This window comes from Cololabis saira, chromosome 5 (genome assembly GCF_033807715.1).
Source record: "Cololabis saira isolate AMF1-May2022 chromosome 5, fColSai1.1, whole genome shotgun sequence".
NCBI lineage: Eukaryota > Metazoa > Chordata > Actinopteri > Beloniformes > Belonidae > Cololabis > Cololabis saira.
Genome location: NC_084591.1, coordinates 6,784,607 through 6,807,121, shown reverse-complemented (window position 1 = coordinate 6,807,121; position 22,515 = coordinate 6,784,607). Strand labels below are relative to the sequence as shown.

General features: G+C 41.2%; 1 protein-coding gene across 11 annotated transcripts in view; it reads left to right on the top strand.

Moving 5' to 3' along the window:
• Positions 1 to 17,351, top strand: part of LOC133443703 (ankyrin repeat domain-containing protein 26-like) — a 53,477-nt gene extending 36,126 nt beyond the window's left edge. For 8 of the 11 annotated variants that reach the window (XM_061720852.1, XM_061720854.1, XM_061720853.1 and 5 more), the window contains 18 exons: positions 502 to 715; positions 905 to 1,067; positions 2,089 to 2,235; positions 3,225 to 3,687; positions 4,736 to 5,241; positions 5,374 to 5,526; positions 5,703 to 5,878; positions 6,989 to 7,082; positions 7,226 to 7,252; positions 7,682 to 7,759; positions 8,499 to 8,633; positions 8,718 to 8,830; positions 9,997 to 10,144; positions 10,240 to 10,530; positions 10,637 to 10,872; positions 12,737 to 12,980; positions 15,419 to 15,464; positions 16,208 to 17,351. In XM_061720852.1, the coding sequence (XP_061576836.1) occupies positions 502 to 715; positions 905 to 1,067; positions 2,089 to 2,235; positions 3,225 to 3,687; positions 4,736 to 5,241; positions 5,374 to 5,526; positions 5,703 to 5,878; positions 6,989 to 7,082; positions 7,226 to 7,252; positions 7,682 to 7,759; positions 8,499 to 8,633; positions 8,718 to 8,830; positions 9,997 to 10,144; positions 10,240 to 10,530; positions 10,637 to 10,872; positions 12,737 to 12,980; positions 15,419 to 15,464; positions 16,208 to 16,323 (3,350 nt within the window). In that variant the 3' untranslated portion in view covers positions 16,324 to 17,351. Of the gene's footprint in view, positions 1 to 501; positions 716 to 904; positions 1,068 to 2,088; positions 2,236 to 3,224; positions 3,688 to 4,735; positions 5,242 to 5,373; positions 5,527 to 5,702; positions 5,879 to 6,988; positions 7,083 to 7,225; positions 7,253 to 7,681; positions 7,760 to 8,498; positions 8,634 to 8,717; positions 8,831 to 9,996; positions 10,145 to 10,239; positions 10,531 to 10,636; positions 10,873 to 12,736; positions 12,981 to 14,181; positions 14,240 to 15,418; positions 15,465 to 16,207 lie in introns of all 11 variants that reach the window. The other 3 variants (XR_009782683.1, XM_061720848.1, XM_061720851.1) reach the window with 3 other exon arrangements.
• The last annotated feature ends 5,164 nt before the right edge of the window (positions 17,352 to 22,515 follow it).

The window sequence follows — 22,515 nt, the reverse complement described above, 5'->3', positions numbered from 1 at the left end:
TCCCTTTTTAATCTCGACATTTCAACTTTTTTCTCGAAATTTTGACTTTTTTCTCGACATTTCAACTTTTTCTCGAAATTTTGACTTTTTTCTCGACATTTCAACTTTTTTCTCAACATTTTGACTTTTTTCTCGACATTTCAAACTTTTTTCTCAATATTTCGTTTTTTTTTTCACAAAATTTTGACTTCCCTCGACATTTCAACATTTTTCTCGAAATTTCGTCTTTTTTCTCGACATTTTGACTTTTTTCTCGACATTTCGACTTTTTTCTCGAAGTGCATAATGAAAACAAAAATCTCCCCCCAGTTCTAACTAATATAGATAAATGCAGCATGTGTTCACTTTTTCATTCACTTTTCATTTTTTGCGGCTCCAGGCATATTTGTTTTTTGTGTTTTTGGTCCAATATGGCTCTTTCAACATTTTGGGTTGCCGACCCCTGTTCTAGACTCAGTGGGACATGGAAGTAATGTAAAGACGTCTATATTTATCTCACAGACTCGACCACCATTGCAAAGCTGCAGAACATTTTCCATGAATATGAGCGCTCCATCCAAAAAGCGAGGAGTTCCCATGGGAACGTGACAGACAAGGTGAACCAGCTGGAAATGGAGAGGGCAGGGCTAAAGATCTCACTGGAGGAATCGAGGGATGATAAGTCTGCACTGGAGCGCAGCCAGCTGGAATTAAAAACTGAAGTCACAAACCTCAAGTGAGACCTGATTTACTGTTTTTATTTATGTATTTATTTTTCCAAAAACTACAGTTCTTTGTAACTATTTCTCCCACGTGGCTTCTCACTCTTCTGTAAATCTTTTCTGATGTGATTGTCTGTTTTATGAAAATTTAAAAATGCATTTTGATTTGTCCATTTAAAGTTTCTGACTTGCACTTAATACAGATTTCAGCTGAAAAATGAGCAGGAGAATCGGCGTAATGCCACCATGCTGTACAACACGAACAGAGACAAGCTGAGGAGCATGGAGGAGCTGCATCAGCGATTGGTCCAGGAGAGAAAGACGTTGGAGCTGGAGATGAGAACGCTGATCAGCAACATGAAACGGGTACAAACTCACACGTTTTATTCATTTTTCTGACCAAAGAGCACAGTGCTTTTATCATGGTAATAACTTTTATGGTATGGTAATTCTAAAGATCATATCATAAACATTTGTATGAGTGTTTTATTGATAATTGGTGAGATGAATCACAATCCCATTATTAATGTGGCCAAAATTGAAATAGATTATTATTCTTCCATATTATATTTCCACTAAAATATTTAACTTTCAATGTAGAAACATGTTTCAAATGGCAAAAACCACCAGATCGTTGGTGTCATCGCTGCTCAGATGTGAGTTGCACAAAAGAGTTGCTGAAAATCAATTAAAAGATATTACCATAAAATAAACTTGCTCAGTGATTAAAGCAGTTTAACAGCAATTTAGCACATTACTCTATTAAAGCGTTACACATAAGTTAAAGTGGACTCCTTGTTCAAGTTTAACTTGTTGTGATATTTATTTTCTTTTGGATATTATATACAATATACGCTGTGAGTAATAAACATAGATTTTTCTTTTTTATATATATATTAGGCCTGGGCGATTTTGGACAAAAATAAAATCCTGATTTTTTTTTTTCTCTGAAAACCCGATTTTCGATTTCGATTTCGATTTCTTTGGTAAAACTACAAAAGACAATGGAATAAATTGTTTCAAATATTTTATCTTTATTTTTAAAGAAAAATAGCAAACAAATTTCCCTATTGGGAATGAAATGCAATTGAAAGATACTGTAAATCCTCCTTGAGTTTAGTAAAGTGACAACATTTACAATTTTCTTGACCAAACAAAGATGACTAGACGGGCTCTGTCTGTAATGCAGCCAGCTGCAAAAAAGGAAAATTTTCCGATTTTCCTTTTTTTAACATCGATTGTGATTAATAAATCCGATTTAGATTTAAAATCGATTAATTGCACAGCCCTAATATATATATTATTTAAAAGCTGTTCTGTGCTTGTCCAGTTGCCGCTTGTTGTGCATATGATAGTTACATGAGAACATGGAATGCTTCCCTCGCAGCTGGAAGGCGACCACAGCGAGGCCCAGAGGCTGCTGGCTCAGGAGCGCAGTGCCCGGACGCTGCAGGAGAATCTGCTGAACACGCACATACGCAAGCAGCAAGAAATAGAGGAGGAGAGCAAAAGGAACGAGAGCAAAAGCAATGAGGTAATCTTCACCCACGGCCTCTCTAGTTTCTGGCAGCAGAATACGTCAAACGGGAAACTAACCGAGTTGCATCTGCATTGCAGACCGTCACGGGGACAATTAGGCCGTCGGCCCCTTTATTCATGTGCACTTTGAGCTGGTGAATATGTTGATGAAAACGGCCATCAAACCAATAAATTAACTAGAAATGATTCCTCACGTTGTTGATTGTCTTTACCCTTTTAAAATGTGTAGCCTCTTCTGGTTGGTATCCTATTATCTGCTGTTCTGAGGGGCTTTGAATAGCATTTTAGCAGACAAGATGATCTAAACCAGGGGTCGGCAACCCAAAATGTTGAAAGAGCCAACAGAGACCAAAAGAGACCAAAAACACAAAAAACAAATATGTCTGAAACCGCAAAAAATTAAGTCTTAGAATGCCTTGGAATGAAGGCAACACATGCTGCATGTATCTATATTAGTAATAACTGGGGGAAGATTGTTTTTTTCATTATGCACTTTGAGAAAAAAGTCGAAATGTTGAGAAAAAATTTGAAATGTCGAGAAAAAAATCAAAATTTCGAGAAAAAAGTCAAAATGTCGAGATTAACGTTGAAGTACAATCTCGAGAAATGTTGTGAAAAAAGTCAAAATGTTGAGAAAAAAGTCAAAATGTCGAGAAAAAAGTCATGTCGAGATTAATGTTGAAGTACAATCTCGAGAAAAAAGTCAAAATGTCGAGGAAAAAGTAAAAATTTCGAGATTAAAAAGGAATGGAAAAAGGAAGAAAAAGAGAAAAGAAGAAAAAAAGGAAAAAAAACGTCAAACATTTTTGAAAAAGCTCCAGGAGCCACTAGGGCGGCGCTAAAGAGCCGCGGGTTGCCGACCCCTGATCTAAACATAATGGTGTACATTTTTACTTCAGTTGCATGTAAAGTTTTGAAATTTTAAAGAACTGCAAGAAGTTTAATGTTAAGATGGGACTGACCTCTGTTAACCTTAACCTCTAGGCTTTGTCTCAACTCACCGAGGCCAGCGACAGAGAGAGGGAGCTGCTCCAGCAGTCGGCCACGCTGCAGGAGCAGCTGTTCATGGCCAAGAAGGACCTCGAACGATTGCGAGCAAACAGCAGTCTGAAAGAGAACCATCTTCTGGAGGAGAACGAGACGCTTAAGGAACACGTCGAAGACGTCCGACGGGATCTCAAACTAAGCAACGAAGCTGTCACTCAAACTGTTTTCAACTGCAATAACCAGCTGACCACTTTAAAGGCTGAACTGACCCTAACAACAACCCGGCTGGAAAGTGAGCGTCACACACGCGAATCGCTGGAAACGGAGGTCGAGTTGACTCGCAGTCAACTTGCCGGAGCGCTCAAAGAAGCAGAACTTTCCCAGACGGCACATGCAGATGCGGAGAAGGCTCTGCTGCGGGAGAAGGAAGAACAGCAGCGTCTCAAAGACAGACTAACTGGTTAGTACTGGTTCTAACTGGTTAGTACTGGAAACTGATCTTCTCCAAGAGCATCGTCTGCTCTGTCTAAGATAAGATAAGATAAGATAAGATAAGATATCCTTTATTTTCTCCCTCAGTGGGGAAACTTATTTTTGTTGTCAGCAGTACACTTAGCACACACATGCAGGGGAGGGGTAAAAAGACTGAAAAGTCAGAAATAAAAAATATATAAAAAATACAAAAAATATGTGTGTAGACTGGCTACAGTTTTCCGACCAGCATTTTTGAAGTATTTGTCTGTTTTTACCTTTTACTGGGAGCTTGTCTGTAATTATTAGGGCCCGAGCACTGACAGTGCAAAGGCCCTATTGTATCTGTAGGAATTTTTTTTTCTTTCTCGTTTTTATTTTTATTTTTCCGACAAAATGAGGGCCTTTTTGCCCCCCTAAACGTGCCCCAAAAGTCACCAAATTTTGCACCCAAGCCAGGCCTGGTGATAAATTTGATATTTCATGGTGTACATTAATGGGCGTGGCCTAATGGCTCAACAGCGCCCCCTAGAAAACTTTGTGCCCCACAATACGGTTTGACGTACATGCACAAAAATCGGTACACACCTGTATCATGTCGCAACTTAAAGAAAAGTCTCCTGGTGCCATGGCCGAAACCCAACAGGAAGTTGACCATTTTGAATTAATCGTGTAATTTTGGCGCAATTTATGCCATTTCTTCAGGCGTTTCTTCGCCCGAACCGTAACGTGCACCCAGGTGTGTTATACATCAAAATGTGCGTCTAGATCCTGCGACAACGCGCATTACTTTTCTCAGTCAGAAGCGTTACCGTAGCAACGATATACGCCAAAAAGCGCGTCCCCACTTAATCTGATTGGTCCATATTTGATAGTTCCTATTTTCTGCTATAACTTTCGAATGGTTTGACATAAAGACTCGTGGGTGGTGTCATCGGACATGGTTTTGAGTCCTTGACCTTTATTGGTGAAAATTGGAAGCGCGAGGGCCCGTTCATCGCTGCTCGCAGCTTTAATTTTTACTTTTATCTCCAAAGGTGACACAGCTACATCACGTGAAGCCGTCAGCAGCCTTTCCCAGAAGCTGGCCAAAGCAGAGTCTGATGCAAACAGGGTTGAAAACGATCTCCATCGGGTCACGCTGCAGCTGACGGAGAAGAGTCTCCTTCTGGACGTCCTCCAGCGGGAGAAGGACCAGGCATCCTCACGCGCCAAAGAGCTGGAAACGGCTCTGCAAGCAGAGAAGGAGTCCGTTGGGCGCGCCAAAGCGCGTCAGGAAGCATCCCAAGAGCGGCTCGCCCAAGCCCAGAGCGAGACCATGTTACTGCGGCAGCAGCTGGAAGAAGCCGCAAACAAAGGAGTTGCAAAGGAGCGGGCCGTGACCGATGCCCAAGAGAGGTTCAGCGACATTGTGTCCAAACTGCGCTCTGACTCCGAAGAGAGGGTCCAGCTAGTGGAGGAGAGGAACAAGGAGCTCGCCAGCAAGGCTGCCGACCTCCGGGATGACATCTACAAGTTGGAGGAGGAGAAGAATGAAAGAGAGGTGAGATTAAGACCGTAAGAAGATTACCTAACGTGTTTCTTCAGACTTACTTTTAGACTTTATGCCACAGGACATTTAAAGAACTCTTTTAATCTAACCAACGGCAGCCGTCTCGGGATCATGTCTCTACAGACTAAACTAAGGCACCTGCAGCAGGAATTAGCCGACTCCCTCAAGAAACTGTCGATGAGCGAAGCTTCTCTGGAGGTGAACACGTGCTACCGCAATGACCTGGAGAAGGAGAAGACACGGCTGCTCAAAGACCTGGACAGGCTCAAGGGAAAGGTAGGAAACGGCAGCAAACATGGTGGAAGCATAACTCTCATCACTCAGCAATTTAACTTTGTCTGAAAGCAGTTACCTCACAGTTTTATTAGTTGCTCTGAGATAGAATAGCTCGGATGCTCACCGAACTTGCTTAACTTTGCTTAAGAGCTTGATGTTCTATTTCTGTCCCGTAGCTGGAGGAAAGCGAGGATCAGTATGTGCAGGCAGAGAGACGCATTAACGGCCTCAAGGGCAGTCTGGATGAAAGAAACCAGGAAGTGGCCATCGCTGCTCAGAAGCTCCAGGGGGCGCTGTCTGCCTCAGCAGCTGCTGATATCACCATCAAACAGCTGGAGGAAGCTGTGCAAAAGTATGTGAAAACCAGAGGTGTCAAGTAACGAAGTACAAATACTTTGTTACCTTACTTAAGTAGAAATTTTGGTTATTTTTACTTCACTGGAGTAATTATTTTTCAGACGACTTTTTACTTTTACTCCTTACATTTTCACACAATTATCTGTACTTTTTACTCCTTACATTTTAAAAACAGCCTCGTTACTCTATTTCATTTCGGCCTTTAAAAGAAACTATCCAGTTAAATTGCTCCATCCGGATAGAGTGAATTTGGTTGTGGTTGTTTCAGATGTTCTTGTCCAGTTTTGTTCTTACATCCGTTCCCTCAGATTCCTGCAACTAAACTTGGATGTACATTCCAATAAAGGTTAGGATAAATGATAACATGCCTCTGAAGTTTGACTTTTTGCACCATTACAATACTTATAGGCAACTAGTCATCATATCTCCTGCTCTCTCTTTTTTTCTCTTTTTTCATATTTTTTCCCCTCTTTTTTCCTCTTTTTCCATCTTTTTTCCTTCTTTTTTTCTCCTTTTTTCCTTTTTCCCCTCTTTCTTCTTTTTTCTCTTTTTTCCTCTTTTTTCCTTCTTTTTTCTGCTTTTTTTCTGTCATCATATCTTCTGCTTTCTGAAACACATGTTAATGCTCAATAGTACACATATATGGTTCTTTAATATATTTACATTATACTAAGATGCATCATTTTCAATGGCTTTTGTCCTTAATGGCTTTTTTCCCCTTACATTACTTTTACTTTTATACTTTAAGTAGTTTTAAAACCAGTACATTATACTTTTACTTGAGTAAAAAACTTGAGTTGATACTTCAACTTCTAGTACAGGAGTATTTTTAAACTCTAGTATCTATACTTCTACCTAAGTAATGAATGTGAATACTTTTGACACCTCTGGTGAAAACACATGCTGTTCTTGGAGTATCAATCAAATTACTTCACTTACTACATTCATAGGGTGTTAATCATGTTTAGTAAAGTTAATAATACAAGCCAACTTCACAACATGCTCAGTAAGAAAGCTCAGCTTGATCCAGGACCCCAGATGTATTCTGACACACACGCAGCATGAATGTCTGATTGTTTATGGTCAAATGTACTTGTACCTCCAGGCTGGAGATCGAGAACGCCAGACTAGAAGCAGGAACAAAGCAACAGTCCAACAAAATCGATGCTCTTCAGAAAGAGGCTCAGGAAGCTGCCATGGTGAGAACCGAGAACTGCCCACGCAGGGTCTCGATGAACCACGTCCACCGTTTTATCACGCTTTTATAATGTTTTGTGATGCTCCTAAGTCAGCTGACCCTAAATGAAGGTATTATAATTTAAGGTTTGCAATCTTTTCCCAGCTAACTGACTGCTCATCTGGCGGAGGGGTTAGTATCGTGGAAGTAGGATCGTTTTTCTCTCTGGGGTTACGTCTTCCTTTTCTTCCTTCAACAGTTTAATGACTTAGAAAAAAGTAAAATGCTATTATTTCTGCCGTGATGGGTAAAAATGATCTTGGTGTTGGCCTGGGTTTCTTTTAGTGACGGAAAATGTAGTTTTTCTTCTGATTCTCTCGATCTTTGTTTGTCTTTGTGGGGTTTTTCTTGGACTCTTGTCTTCATGTCTCGAACTGTGTTACGCATGTGACTTCTTCTTAGTCTCCTCTCACCTTTCTGAAATCAGTGAGGACAATCACCGCAGCAATTCAGATATATATATATATATATATATATATATATATATATGTATATACATACATACATACATATATACATATATACATATATATATGTGTATTTTTTATCTTGTTTTTGTAGGTCCGTGGCCGTTTGGAGGACTTGGTAACAAATCTCCAAGGCAGTAAGATGACTTTGGAAGACCAGCTGAACAGAGAGGTTGGCGGCTCACATGTTGTCATTTCTCCACGTTAAAACTTTCAGCTGATTTTTGTTCTTTACTCGACTAAACTGACTGTGATAATATAAAAAAGAAGCTTTTGTTTGACATCAATACCCACAAATAAGGTAATTAGATACTTTCTCTGTAACTGAAATCAAATTATAGATCACATTAAACGAATAAGGCAAGAAGACAATATAACATTTTCTCCTTTTTAATTTACAAATGCTTCTCTCAAATACCGTATTTTCTGGACTATAAGCCACTACTTTTTTCATAGGTTTTCAACCATGCAGCTTATACAAAGGTGCAGCTATTCTGTGGATTTTTCCACCGCTCGAGGCGCTCTAACCGGAATTAGAATCAAAACTAAGACAAAATAAATGCAAAGAAGAATACGCTACTTCTTCTTTAGCAGATAGAAGTAGGTAGAAGCAGATTTCAAACAGATAAATAAATAAATAAATAAATAAATACTGGTTATTTTCTCTTGGTTCTGTCCCGTTTTAATCAGCAAAGTTGCTGCCGTGTTAAAAGACACTGTTAGGAAAGGATCTATTTAGGTACAAACATGTACATCATTTACAGTTCAAAATCCTTCTGTACATGTAGTAAATATCTAATCTAACAACATAAATATCTTCTTTTTTTTTTTAATAGAGCGGATGCGGCTTGTATGCAGGTGCAGCTTATAGTCCAGAAAATACGGTATATCCTCTCCTCTGTGTCCTGCAGGTCCAGAAGCAAAGCAATCTGTCTCACACCGCCCAGGACTCTCAGGCTCTGTGGGAGGAGGAGCTGAAGAGCCGATCAAAGCTGGGACTGCGCCTGGCAGAGCTGGAGAAGGAAAAAGGGGAACTGACCAGCCAGGTGATGACGCCGTTGCACTCACGCACGGACTGATGTCACGGAATGTTACTCCCAGGATTCATTAGAGTTCTGTTTGTATTTCAGATGGAGATAGAGAAGAAGAAAGCCAAGAAATCGACAGAGCAAAAGAAGGCCATCGACATTCGTCTCGATCAGGAGATGAAGAGAAACACAGAGCTTCAAAAAGAAATGTACAGGTGACTCTTAAAGTCCTCCTCGTGACCTGTGGCAGTTCCTCCTACTGTTTAGACTCTGCTCAGATCCAGTAGAACCTGCTCTCCGTGACTGTGATGCTCCAGCGCTTGTACTTGTTTGTATAGATGCGCTTTCATAAATGACACAATTTGATCTATACCAGGGGTCGGCAACCCAAAATGTTGAAAGAGCCATAGACACAAAACACAAATATTTCTGGTGCCGCAAAAAAGTCTTGTATCAGCCTTAGAATGAAGGCAACACATGCTGAAAATCAAAAATCTTCCCCCAGTTATAACTAACATATCTATGTTAGTTATAACTGGGGGAAGATTTTTTTTTTCATTATGCACTTCGAGAAAAAAGTCGAAATGTCGAGAAAAAATTTGAAATGTCGAGAAAAAAGTCGAAATGTCGAGATTAAAAAGGAAAGGAAAAAAGAAGAAAAAAAAGAAGAAGAAAAAAAGAAGAAAAAAAAGAGAAAAAAAGGGAAAAAAAGAAGAAAAAAAGGTCAAACATTTTTGAAAAAGCTCCAGGAGCCACTAGGGCGGCGCTAAAGAGCCGCAGGTTGCCGACCCCTGATCTATACGGATTCCTCTTATGGTCATTATGTTTTGTTAGTCATTATCTGTGTTTTGTTAGATTTACTTTTGTTTGTTTTTGTAATCACAATCTACTGCAATATATACATATAGGTATGTATATGTGTGTGTGTACATACATATATATATATATATATATATATATATATATATATATATATATATATATATATATATATATATATATATATATATATAATTAGCATTTGTGTGTATTTAATACATTCAAAAGAGTTACTTTAAACTTTATTATAGTTAATAGTACTTTTTGTGGCAAATAAAACTAAAATATTGTTCCTCATATTTTAATTAATTATATGAAAGATTTAGTTGTCTCCGGTAATAAGGTATGTTTTGGTGTGTGTGTGTGTGTGTGTGTGTGTGTGTGTGTGTGTGTGTGTGTGTGTGTGTGTGTGTGTGTGTGTGTGTGTGTGTGTGTGTGTGTGTGTGTGTGTGTGTGTGTGTGTGTGTGTGTGTGTGTGTGTGTGTGTGTGTGTGTGTGTGTGTGTGTGTGTGTGTGTGTGTGTGTGTGTGTGTGTGTGTGTGTGTGTGTTTATGTGCACTAGGCAGCGCACTTTACTGAAAACTGCAAAGAAGAAGCTGCGGGATCAAGAGGCCGCTGGAGCAGAGTTCGGGTCTCCGTCCAACAGTCTTCGGCTGGACCTGAGCCGGCACAGCCAGGCCGACGGCGCCGTCGGGAGAATGAAGGACAAGGTTTGTCCACTAGTGCCGCAGTCTGTTGTTTTAAGGTGGTACGTTCAGTCCGCCAGCTGTTGAAGCTCGGCCTTCCTCCGTTCCCTCCATGGTAGGTGGATGATCTGCAGGTCCAGCTGGAGAAGGAGGCGTATCGCTGCAGCCAGCTGGAGAAGCTGAACGGGGACCTTAAGGATCAGGTGGTCTCCCTGAGGAGTTCCAGCCACAGCAGCGAGCAGCTGGAGAGGAGCAAGAGGCTGCTGGAGGACGAGGTGCTGGACCTGCGGCGGAGGATGGAGACTGCTCAGCTGGAACAAAGCCAGGTGGAGCAGTATCGCCGCGAAGCCGAGGAGAGAGTCCGGCAGGAGATTCAGCAGAAACTACAAGAGGTCAACCTCTTCCTCCAGGTGAAAAAACACTCAACTGTGGCAGACGGAGACAGAATGAACCAGAATAATAAACCATTCCTGCATTTCTCTGCGTTTGTCTTCGTGTTTCCACGTTTCTACACAGTCCCAGGCAGCGTCTCAAGAAGCGCTAGACCAGATTAAAGCTGTGAACGACGCCAAGCTGCGTTCTCAGCTGGAGCAGAAGATCCGGGAGCTGGAGGGGGAAGTGGGTCGCGCCCGCAGCACTCAGCAGGACAGCCTTAACCAAAGAGAATCCACGCGCTCCGAGCTGGAGCGCTACCAGCAGCTGTACAAGGAGGAGCTGCGCCTCCGCAAGTCCCTCGCTGCAAAACTGGAGAGGTCAGACCGACGTTACACCCAGTCACATATTCAGCCCTACAAGAAGTATGTTTGACTTCAGGTCTTTGCAGTGGGGAACCTTCAGGGCCTTCTACGCCTTCAGGGAAAGCCTAAAAAAAAAAGAAATACCATATTTTCCGCACTATAAGGTGCACCGTATTTTAAAACATTTTCCATTTATAAGGCGCTACAGAAGAGGCTGGGGTTACGTTCTGCATCCATTAGACGGTTCTGCGCTAAAGGGAATGTCAACAAAACAGTCAGATAGGTCAGTCAAACTTTATTAATAGATTACAAATCAGCTTTCTGACAACTCCATTCACTCCCAAAATGAATAAACAACTCTTTTATTATTTTTGAGTTGCAAGACCTGTTGCGGCTCAATATTGATCCATATATAAGGGTTATAAGGCGCATGGTCAGCTTTTGAAAAAATGTAAGGCTTTTAGGTGCGCCTTATAGTGCAGAAAATACGGTAATAATAAATTGAATAATAATGATAATAATAATAAAGTATTCAACAAAAATATATATATATATTTTTTATTTCTATCTCATTTTATTTAATACAATATATTTAACAGATTTTCTCTCATCTCTTTTCTAAAATTAAGTTTACTGTCAAGTTCATGTCCTGAAAACATCCAATCAGAATGATCTGTCTCTATTAAGGCCCGGTTAGCTGGCTTATTCATTGGTCAGGACTTCACCAATCCCGGGGAAAGCCAAGCTTTGTGTTTTGGTGTGGAGAGTGACGGGCAAATCCACCAATCACGGTTTGATTTCAAGTGGGCGGGAATAAAACAAAAGATGGTCGGCCTTCATGAAGTCCCAACATCAAATCTCTGCAGGGTTGAGAGCGGTTGAGAGACGGAGTGAAATGGCAGGAGACGAGAGTGACGTTGTGGCTAGCTCGATAGCATCGCCTTTTTCAAGGTGGCCTTTCACAGAAAAACTTCAAAAAATAAAAAACAGAAGACCAACTCCAGAACTGGAATTAAAAGAAAAGGTTAAGAAAGTAGAAAGGAACTTCAATACCGAAAATTATCACCGTAATTTTGTCAATGTGTGAATGATTTCTAGTGTGCTGTGATTTCATAGCGAGTAATTTCAAAGTTAATGTTGAGAATGTTTCTTGTTGCGGAGAATTTTATTGATGTTATGGTCTCTTTGTTTACATTCTTGTCATCGTTAATTAGGGCCCAAGCACTTACATCGGAAGGCCCTATTGTATCCGTAGGAATTTTTTAATTTTTTTTTTATTTTGCTTGTTTTTCTTCTCACGAAATGAGGGCCTTTTTTCCCCCTAAATATACCCCAAAAGTCACCAAATTTTGCATGCAAGCCAGGCCTGGACCCAAATTTGATATTTCATGGTTTGCATTAATGGGCGTGGCCTAATGGCTCAACAGCGCCCCCTAGAAAACTTTGTGCCTCAAGCCCCACAATACGGTTTGACGTACATGCACGAAAATCGGTACACACCTGTATCATGGCACAACTTAAAGAAAAGTCTCTTGGCGACATGGCCGAAACCAAAAGGAAGTCGGCCATTTTGAATTAATCGTGTAATTTTGGCGCAATTTATGCGATACCTTCGGCAGTTAATGCGGCCCGAACCGTAACGTGCACCCAGGTGTGTTATACATCAAAATGTGCGTCTCCATCCTGCGACAACACGCATTACTTTTCTCAGTCAAAAGTGTTACCGTGGCGACGCTAGATGCCAAAAAGGGCGGCCTCCCTTCATCTGATTGGTCCATATTTGATAGTTCTGGTCTTTGAAAATGTCTTTTAAACTTTGAAATGTCTTTGAAATGAAATGAAAAGCAGTGGTGTCCAACGAGCTGTTTTCCATCTGCAGGGCCAACGGTCGGCTGGCAGACGCCAACTCCAAGCTGCTCAGTGAGCGCAGCAGGTCTTTTCTCACCAGCAACGTCACCAATGGGAGCCTTGTTGGGCCCTCGCTGGACCTGAGCTCCCTGGGTTCGCCAGCGCACTACGGGGCCCCGCTGGGGCCCCTCAACCGCAGCCTCAACCTGGGCTTTTCCCTTCTCAGTCCGGTGACGGAGAGACCCAACAAAGGGGTGGAGGACTACCTGGCCAAGGTCTGAGTTTGGACTAGTTTGGATTACAGATGAATATCTTTATATGGACGCACAGGTTTAGTTTAGAGCAGTAATCTATGACTGCGTTTACATGCATCAATAACCCTTTTAAAACCTGAATATTAGCAATAACCCGGTTCTGCACGGCCATGTAAACACCAATAACCCCTTTGAATAACCCGAATTTGCTCATATTCAGGTTTTTAAAAACCTGAATATGAGCCCTGGGTTACTCCTTTTAAAACCCGAATATTGGGTCATGTAAACGCCAAACGGAATATCCCCATCAAACGGAACATTAATTTGTTTTCTGCACATGCTCTGTTCACAAGGAATCCTGGTCTTTTGAGTCCAGGAAGTTCTTATAAACACGGAGAAACCAAGACCAGGAGGAGACTAATCACTTCATAAATGTACTGAAGGATATGAACATTTCTGCATTTGTAGACGGTACAAAGTACCGGGATAGAAGATTTACAAGAAGGTGAGAGAAAAGTTGTGCGAAGCAGGATTTGTTTTGAATTTGAATACAGGAAGAAATGGAAATGATGGGAATTTTTTTTATTTTTTTAATTTTGCCTTTATTTAACCAGGTCGGTCCCTTTGAGACACAATGACCTCTTTTTCAAGGGAAGCCTGGCCAAGACAGCAGCATAAAAGAAATTACAATTGCAGACACATAAGTCACACAACAAAGAATTACAACAAATTCAAGGCATAGAAATCACAACACACAGATAAAATACATGTCAAGGAGGAAGCAACAGGGCTAAGGCTCTGGATCACATTAAAAACAGAAACAAGTACGATATGAAGCTTCTCCAATTTCTCTAACACAAGTTTTCAGAGCTCCAAGATTGATGAGCTCCTTGGAATTGCGTCATCACGTTCTCCGTGCGTCGCTGGTTTGATCCAGATATCCTAATGATTAACTACCATGTAAACAGGGATAACCCTGTTTGCTCACGCATGGAAACGGAATATTCTGAATGTTTCAGTAACCGGAATATTAGCTATAACCCGAATTTTGACTGCATGTAAACGTAGTCAATCATTCGTAGGTTTTGAGGTATTTTATCCTTAAAAAAGAGAGGTTTTTCTTCCTTTGTTATTTTATTTCTTCCTCCTGCACATTGTTTGTCTCTAGTCTCTGTGGTAGTACTTTACTTTCTAACTTGTCTTCTATTTTTCACTCTTTTAGCTTCTAGCTCAAAAGTCTGTCTCTCACTTGTCCTCTCTCCAGCCAGACTCATAACCAGGTGTGTAGTTGTGTTTAGCTCAGTGTTGGACTGGCTGCTGTTTGCTTTGCTCTTGGTTTCACCTCTATGGCTCTGATGTTCGTACGGGGAAGCACCAGCGTAAATCCACCAAGCTTTCCTCATACCTCAAACTAAGATTCAGGGACTTTTGACTAGCAGCAGAGTTATTATGGGGAAGTTAAAGTCACCACTTTATTGTGAAGTGAAATCACTGGGTTGTTGTCTAAAAATCCAGGGATTTACTGGATTGTGTTTTTAACAAATTGGCACAAAATTAATCATAACTTTAGCTGTGTATGGCTTCAACTAGATTATTATATTGACAAAATATTTAAAAATTACCTCAAATTTTACACATGGAATGTGCAGGACCCTCAGAAACTGCAAAACCCAGCAGGAATTTCAGAGCTGTCTCATTCAGTATTTACTTCAGGTAGACTGCCTGAAGAAATCTGAAATATGTTGACCTGTCTATCCGTGTATTTAATATCTTTGCACCAAAGCCAGAGCTTATATTTGCAGGACAGGAATGTTAGTCTCTAATCTCCAAGTTTTGTGGTTTGCTTGAATTTAGCCTGAATAGTTGACATATTACTTTCTGTTTCCAGCTTCAGTCTTGTTCCCCACCTTGTTTTCTCCACAGACTGATGTTTTCCTGGGCCTTTGAGCTTCATGCAGATACGTAGTAGCGCAAACATCCCTGTTCTGTAAAAGTTACAGATTTAAACTAAAACTAAAACAGTTTAGCGTGGTCTGTAATTCGTCCCGTTTGAATTTCCTTGTTATTGTTCAACCACAACCCAGAAAGTATTTCAACACACACTCACCAAATATTTAGCAGATTTTGGACCATCTGCATGTCTTATGCAGCATTTTTCTTCCTGATGATGAATTTCTGGTCAAAATGGTTTCTGTGAGATACTTTTCATCTGTTTGTGGCCGTTTCCGAGCCTTTTCCGAGCCTGCAGACTTCTGCTTAGCTTCAGACTAAAACAGAGTTTGCATTTCTGGTATGACCTGCCGTGTTCCTCAAAAGTCTTGATTGTTTTGTTTTGAAGTGTTTTTCTCCTCTTTAGTATTTTCCTCAGTGGTGGTGTTGCTAAAATATTCCAGTGTCTTTAAAACAACTCATATCTTTCTGTAAATTAAATATAAAACAGATTTTCTTTCTCTTTCCAGGTGCAGAGTGAATTGGATAGAAACATATCAGAAGAATTAAGGAACGGTGAGTAGTTTGCAGCTGGAAACGGCCCCGGTCATGTTAGTAAAGCGGCGTAGTCGGACACCAGGCCGGCCGTCCCTCATGGTAACTAGGGTTGTCCCGATCAGGATTTTTTAGCTCCCGATCCGATCCCGATCACTTGAGTTTGAGTATCTGCCGATCCCGATTTTTCCCCATCAGATCACTTTTTTTGGCTCCCGATACATTTCCAATACTTTTTCCTGATCAGATACATTTTGGCAATGAATTAAAAAAAAAAAAAAAAAAAAAGGACTAAAACTAAGTTTCTTTTCTTGTCCATTGGAGAACAACATGGACATTTATTTCAACAAAGCTTATCAGCTCTGGTGCCACAAAATGTAAAAACATGAAATTGTAAACTAAAACAAAAAGTGCAGAATAGTGCAATAACAGTCAAACTCACAAACACAAAAAAATGTAAATACTTTTTTGCTTAACCTTAGTGCAACATTCTGAATGGCATGAAATGAATAGCAGCAGCTTAATGCAACATGAACATGTATAAAATGTCACAATTCAAACATGTAAACCAGAAGTGTCGCCGGCCGCCGGCCAGAAGTGACGTTAAATGCAACGATATAGAAAACGATTTAATATTAAAAAACATTAATAACTAGGTATGTCCCGATACTATTTTGGCCGATACCGATGTTTTGAAAATGCCGTGATCGGGCCCGATCAATCGGGACAACACTAATGGTAACCTGTGTCTCTTGGCTCGGCAGCCACGGCGGAGCTGGACGCTGCGCCGGCCCGGATGTCGCCCGTCGGCTCCGTGGACCCCCTGAGCAGAGCAACGCAGCAGTACCTGGAGGTGCTGAAGAAGAACAACAGGCTCTGAGTCGCCTTCCACGTCCTCATCCAGCCATTAATAACTCTGAAGCCAACACTACCAGTCCTTCTATTATTTTTTTATCAGATTTTTATGGAGGATGCGTACGATGCACATTGCACTTACCCACTCAGGAGCAAAAGGCTTGAATACGTGAAAAGTATTAGTTTTTTTGTTTGTTTTTTTGGGGTTTTTTTTCTGGCTGATGTGATTTGGAGTTGTATTTGTAAAATTGTTGCTGTTGCTAAATTTGTATTTCTAAAAATTTGTATTTATCGTTATTTTGCCAAGCTGGTTTATTTGGTACGTGCCATCAGATGGTGCAATATCTGTCCTGGACCCACTTGTACAGGTGTCTTTTTTTTTGTTTCTTTGTTGCTATTTTATTTATTCCTCCACTAAATGAACAATATATACTTGAATAAGACGAGCCGGAATCTTCTCCGGTTATATATCACAGGGTGACTTGTGCATTTGCACGAGTGTCATTTCAGCTTTTGGGTGGCAAACTTTTTAAAAACCACCTAGCTTTTTTTTTTTTTTTTTTTTTTTTTTTTGAATGTCGTCGTTGGTTTTCCATTATTCCCAAATACTGTAACCAAATGAGATGTGAGGAATTCTGTGTTTTTCCGTCCAGGCCCTCAGGTTGCTTCTGCCAAGCACAATTTAGACGTTTACCTGCTCCAACGCACCTGGATCCAGTTGCAGTCGTGTCTCTGTGGACGTCGGCTGAACAACACCAGACATTTACTCCATAAACAGGGGCATAAACATGTATTTTCTGAATATCGTCTTACGTAAACTGTAATTGAACATTAAGTAAATCCTGTCGACAGATTCTGATATTATTTCTGTTATGTTAAACCGCTTGGGCATTACGGCACGAGTCCATAGAGTAGTTGGAGATGTCAGAGATGCTCCGTTGGTCCGTTTCATTTAGTATGTGGTTGTCAGGGTTACTGATGGTTTACACTGATATGTCACTTATTAATTGGCTGCGAATATCTACAAGTTCAATTAAATTTGTTTTATCTGAATTGTTTGTCCTGTTTTTAAAAAGGTGATTTTTAATTTGAAAACTGTAAAAGAAATAAACCGAATGAATGAATGAATGAACGTGACCTGCGATGGACTGGAAACGGGTCCAGGGTTTTACCCCATCTTTCACCCATAGGCTATTAGAACTGAAGCAAGTATAGATGATGAATTAATGAAATAAGTGGGGAAAAGAGAGTTCAATTCAATTCAATTTTATTTATATAGCAACAACAAAAGTTGTCTATAGACGCTTTCCAGAGACCCAGAACATGAACCCCCGAGCCATTACATTACAATTACTATTACATAAACAATGGCAGGTGAAATCTCCCCTAGTGGGAGAAAAACCTTAAGCCAAACAGTGGCAAGAAAAACTCCCCTTTAGGAGGAAGAAACCTTGAGCAGGACCAGCCTCATAAGGGGGGACCCTCCTGAGGCTGAGGGCCAGACTGGGGGTTGAGGACGTCAACAGCACAGCAGGCAGGTGGAAGCAGCAACGGGATGACCCGGGGTGGGGACCGCAGGCCAGCACGCAGCTCCCGAAGCTCCGGCCCAATCAGCAAGTCCCAGGTTAGGTTCAGGGTCGGGGAAAGGTTGAGAAGGGGCAGGGCCAGGGAGAGGGAGAGGAGTCTTGACGGACAAACCTTCTCCCCCGCCTGACCAGGCCGTTACCCTGCCCCCCTCACTCCCACACTGCAGGATCCGGTGTTGTGCATTCAGAGATGCTCTTCACCACCGGGCCGGCAGAGGATGCTGCAACATGGACAAAAGAGAAAAAAGGGAGGAGAAGGGGGGGCCAGCACAAGAAACTACAGGAGCGACTAACACACTAGAGTTTACACTACCTAGAGATTTACTAAACACTAACTATAGGCTTTACAAAACAGAAAGGTTTTAAGTTTAGTTTTAAGGGTGGAGTTGGTGTCAGCCTCCTTAACCCAGATTGGAAGTTGGTTCCATAGTAGTGGTGCCTGATAGCAGAACGCCCGCCCTCCAAATCTACATTTAGATACTCTAGGAACTACGAGTAAACCTGCACTCCGAGAACGGAGAGCTCTGCCAGGAACATAAGGCACTATCAGGTCTTGCAAATAATGCAGAGCTAAGCCGTTTTGGGCTTTATACGGAAGTAATAAAATTTTTAATTGAATTCTGAATTTTACGGGTAACCAATGGAGCAATGCTAACCCTGCAGTTTTTTAACACATTTTAGTCACAAGAGCCTGAAAAACATCTGTATTCTGGGAGGTGCTGCCTTTATGCCAGAAAGCCTACTTGGTGTAAAGAGAAGTCCACGTAAGAATGTGGAGTGGTGGATGAATTCAGCTTTTCACCTGAAGGAAAGGACAAAAAATTAATTATTTTTTAAAGATTTCAGTCTAGATAAAAGCTTGGTGCAGATTATTTGAAAGGCAACAAAAGTCATCTCAGGGAAACTACAAGTAAACAAGTTCAATGCAGTCCAATTAAATACAAAGATGCTATGATTCATTTATAATCAGGTAATGCCCTTTTAATCTAAAGTCAGAATGAATATAAAGCCAGTTCTTGAAAAACTGCCCATCAGATGAGACCGAAGAATCTTCACTTCAGTTCAATAACACCGTCCAGAACGAGCACAGGTGATAGTTGGGAGGAACAACGTCCGAAACAAACTTCAGGGAAGGGTGACCATCCGACCCGACCAGCTGGACGTTTGAGAGGTCAGAAAAGAGACCAAGAGTTTTCATCTATGAGGCACAAGATAATGACATGTAAAAAGAGCTTGGTGCATCATGGGAAGTCTAGGGATGGCAGGATGCACCGTCCTGATCAGGGGACTAAGAACGACTAGATCAGGGGTCGGCAACCCAAAATGTTGAAAGAGCGTTATTGGACCAAAAACACAAAAAACAAATATGTCTGGAGCCGCAAAAAATGAAAAGTCTTGTATAAGCCTTAGAATGAAGGCAACACATACTACATGTATCTATATTCAGGGCTGCACATAATTATTTTGGTCTGGTGCTCAGAGGAGCCCCTGGATATGTGACTTGGGCCTCCAAAAACGCGGTGACCCGTCTCGCCGGATCGATAAAAGAGGGATGCAGGAATAAGTTATTTTTATTCACTTATAAAGATGAATGGCTCAATATGGTCCTTTACAAAGTTAATTTATTTCAATAATTCAACTAGAAAATGGTGTAAAAGTTAATTTATTTCAATAATTCAACTAGAATATGGTGTAAAAGTTAATTTATTTCAATAATTCAACTAGAATATGGTGTAAAAGTTAATATATTTCAATAATTCAACTTAAAAGGTGAAACTAATATATTACCTAGTCTTATTACATGCAAAGCAAGATATGTTAAACCTTTATTTGTTATAATTTTGATGATGGAATTGTTTATTGATTTCATAAAATATTCTCTAATTTATTTTTTATTTGGGGTTTTCATAAACTTTGAGCCATAATTAGAGAGCAGCAGCTGGCGCAGGTAACTGCTGCACGCAGTGACGGACACGGGCTGATGTGGTCCGCGTTGCACCAACGCAGAGCTTACGGAGTAGGATACGCGGGAGCGCGAACGTACGGTGCGCGTCGCCGCGTAACATCATGCAGCCACTTCTCGGCGGAACACACGTTTTCTGTTCAATTCGGGTAGTGGTTCAGTTTGGCGTCTCTTTGTAGTTGGTGGTGGTGGAACGCCAAAATAATTACTTAATGGCGCTTGCTTCTTGGACATTTTGACGAGACTTGTCGGGGTCTAGGTTTGTTCAGTAAAACTGATCCTTACCTCTCTCCCTGCGCAACCCACCGCAGCAACGGACGCGCTGTGATTGGCCAGCCCAGTACCAACTTTGAGTGGCAGTTCTGGGGAAAAGCTCTCCCAATAGTGGGGCTGCTTAAGTCCATTTTTGAGCCGAATCGTTCACTTCATGGTACAAGCACCAAATTTGGTACAAATGATGTCCAGGACATACCTTCTAATAAAAGTACGTTGCCCAGCTGAAAATCCAAGAGGGCCGCCAGTTTTCAAGATGGCCGCCTCATCAAACGCCAAAAAAAGGTTTTCGAGGTAGAACTTGAATTAACAGAAGAATGTTAATGATCCAAGCATCAAAATGAATGTATTATGACTGGAATAACTCAATGGTGTCAATTGAATTCCAATATGGCCACCAATTTTCAAGATAATGGCTATTAAATGACTAAAAAGTAGCGTTTTCGCGTTTTTTCTTCAGTTTTCTGCAATGATCTTAAGTGAAAATCTGCAGAATTCTGAGGGATGTGTTTTTTGTGTGAATCATTTGTGAAAATGTGTCCAAACTTTTGACTGTCACTCACCACACACACACACACACACACACACACACTCACACACATACAGCAACACAAGCGTTCTTTACTGAAATAAAAGTACTAATTTAGCAATATAAATGATAATTCATTAAAATTCTGTGGTCAACATTTATTGGTTAGTAATTTTTTATAAGAGTGATGTCAAAGCACAACCAGGGCACACTGGTGACATAACTGCTGTGAGACTCAGCATGGGGTTCAGTGTCAGCTTGTAGTGTACCAACTGTAGTTGTAGTTTACTAACTGTTGTAGTGGCGTACTCACTGTAGTTGTAGTATACTTTAGTGTCCCAAATGCTATCTAATAAGCCCCTGTATAGACTCAACTAGAAGTTTAGTTAGTTGTAGTATTGTAGTTAGATAGCTGCACCTGACTTGACAGGATGTGCCAGCGCGGGATATCCGAGCCAAGGGTAACGGGGCTTTAGTTACCTGGATGGTGTACAGATCGCACAGGATTTATGGCACTGGATGAACGATCGGGCTAGGTGTAGGGCACCAGATACTTGAACCTAGTTGCATCCCATATTCCAATGTGCTATGATATTTTGTAAGTTTGGGTGGTAAAAGGATAATCCCTCGACCTTCAACTGTATAAGATGTATGTCTGCCGATAATCCATTGAGTTGTGCTACTAAAACTGACTAGAGCAAGTGTTGCCTCTGTCAGACATGGTTTCTTTGGAGCAAACTCATCCTCAGATTTTCAATGAATTTCAGCTGGGAAAGTTTGTGGTCCACAAGACTCACAGGGAGTTCTCAGGCATAGCCATTGACCAAGCTCACCAGCAGGCTAATGCAGTTGTTAAAGGTGATGGTGGTGCCATTGGAGTTACTGAGGATCCATCTGCACTGAGGCGGTGGATGGTGTCTGGACCAGAAGTTAACCAGTTAGTCAACCAGTATGAGTTGGCATCTGAGGTCAATGAAGCAACTGAAGATATCAGGCATCATGAGCAGACTCGTCAGTCTCAGAAGTCCTTCACTGACAAGGTCCAGAGGTTGTTTGCTGTGATGAAGGATCTGGGTAATCCTTTTCAGGAAGAGTCCAAAGATCTGCTCACATTGGACACAAAAAACATTGCACATCCCAGTGCTGCTGAGCTTGTAAGAACTCACTTTGAGAAAGGTCAAGTTGCCTTCAGAGACTTTTTCAATGGTCTGGGTGATGAGACTTCCTTCTATAGGCCGATTAAAAAGAACAAAGTTGACTTCTTTCGCCAAGAAGCAGCTTCAGCTTGCAGTGACATGAAGAAGCAGGTACTCAAAGATGACTGTCGCCTGTTCTCACAGCTCTTTATATCCTGCCAATCACGAGAGTGTGACCTGCTCGATTTCTTTAAGCATGAGAATCAGTCTTTCCCTGCAGCACTGAGCGACACAGGGAAACTCTACTACGGCCAGAAGTCTCAGCTTGCAAACATTTTGGAAGCTACCATTTCTCCTCCTGACAAACAACCAGAATGTGGTGCTATTATCATTGATGGTTCCTCTCTTGTGTATTCATTGTCTCCAAAGACATCAAAGACCTTTGAGGAATATGCTGTCCAAGATGTAGTTCCAAAGATCCAGGCATACTCATCAAAGTATGAGCGAACAGACATAATTTTTGATGTCTACTGGACTTCAAGCCTGAAGGCTGAAACAAGGTCAAACAGAGGTAAGGGAGGTCGACGTAGAGTGACCGACAAAACCAAACTACCGCCCAACTGGAAAAGCTTCTTGCGAGACAATGAAAAAAAGACTGAACTCTTTGGGTTCCTAGCAGAGAAGATAGTGACCTTGTGACCTGACAATGTCGTAGTTGTGACCAAAGGAG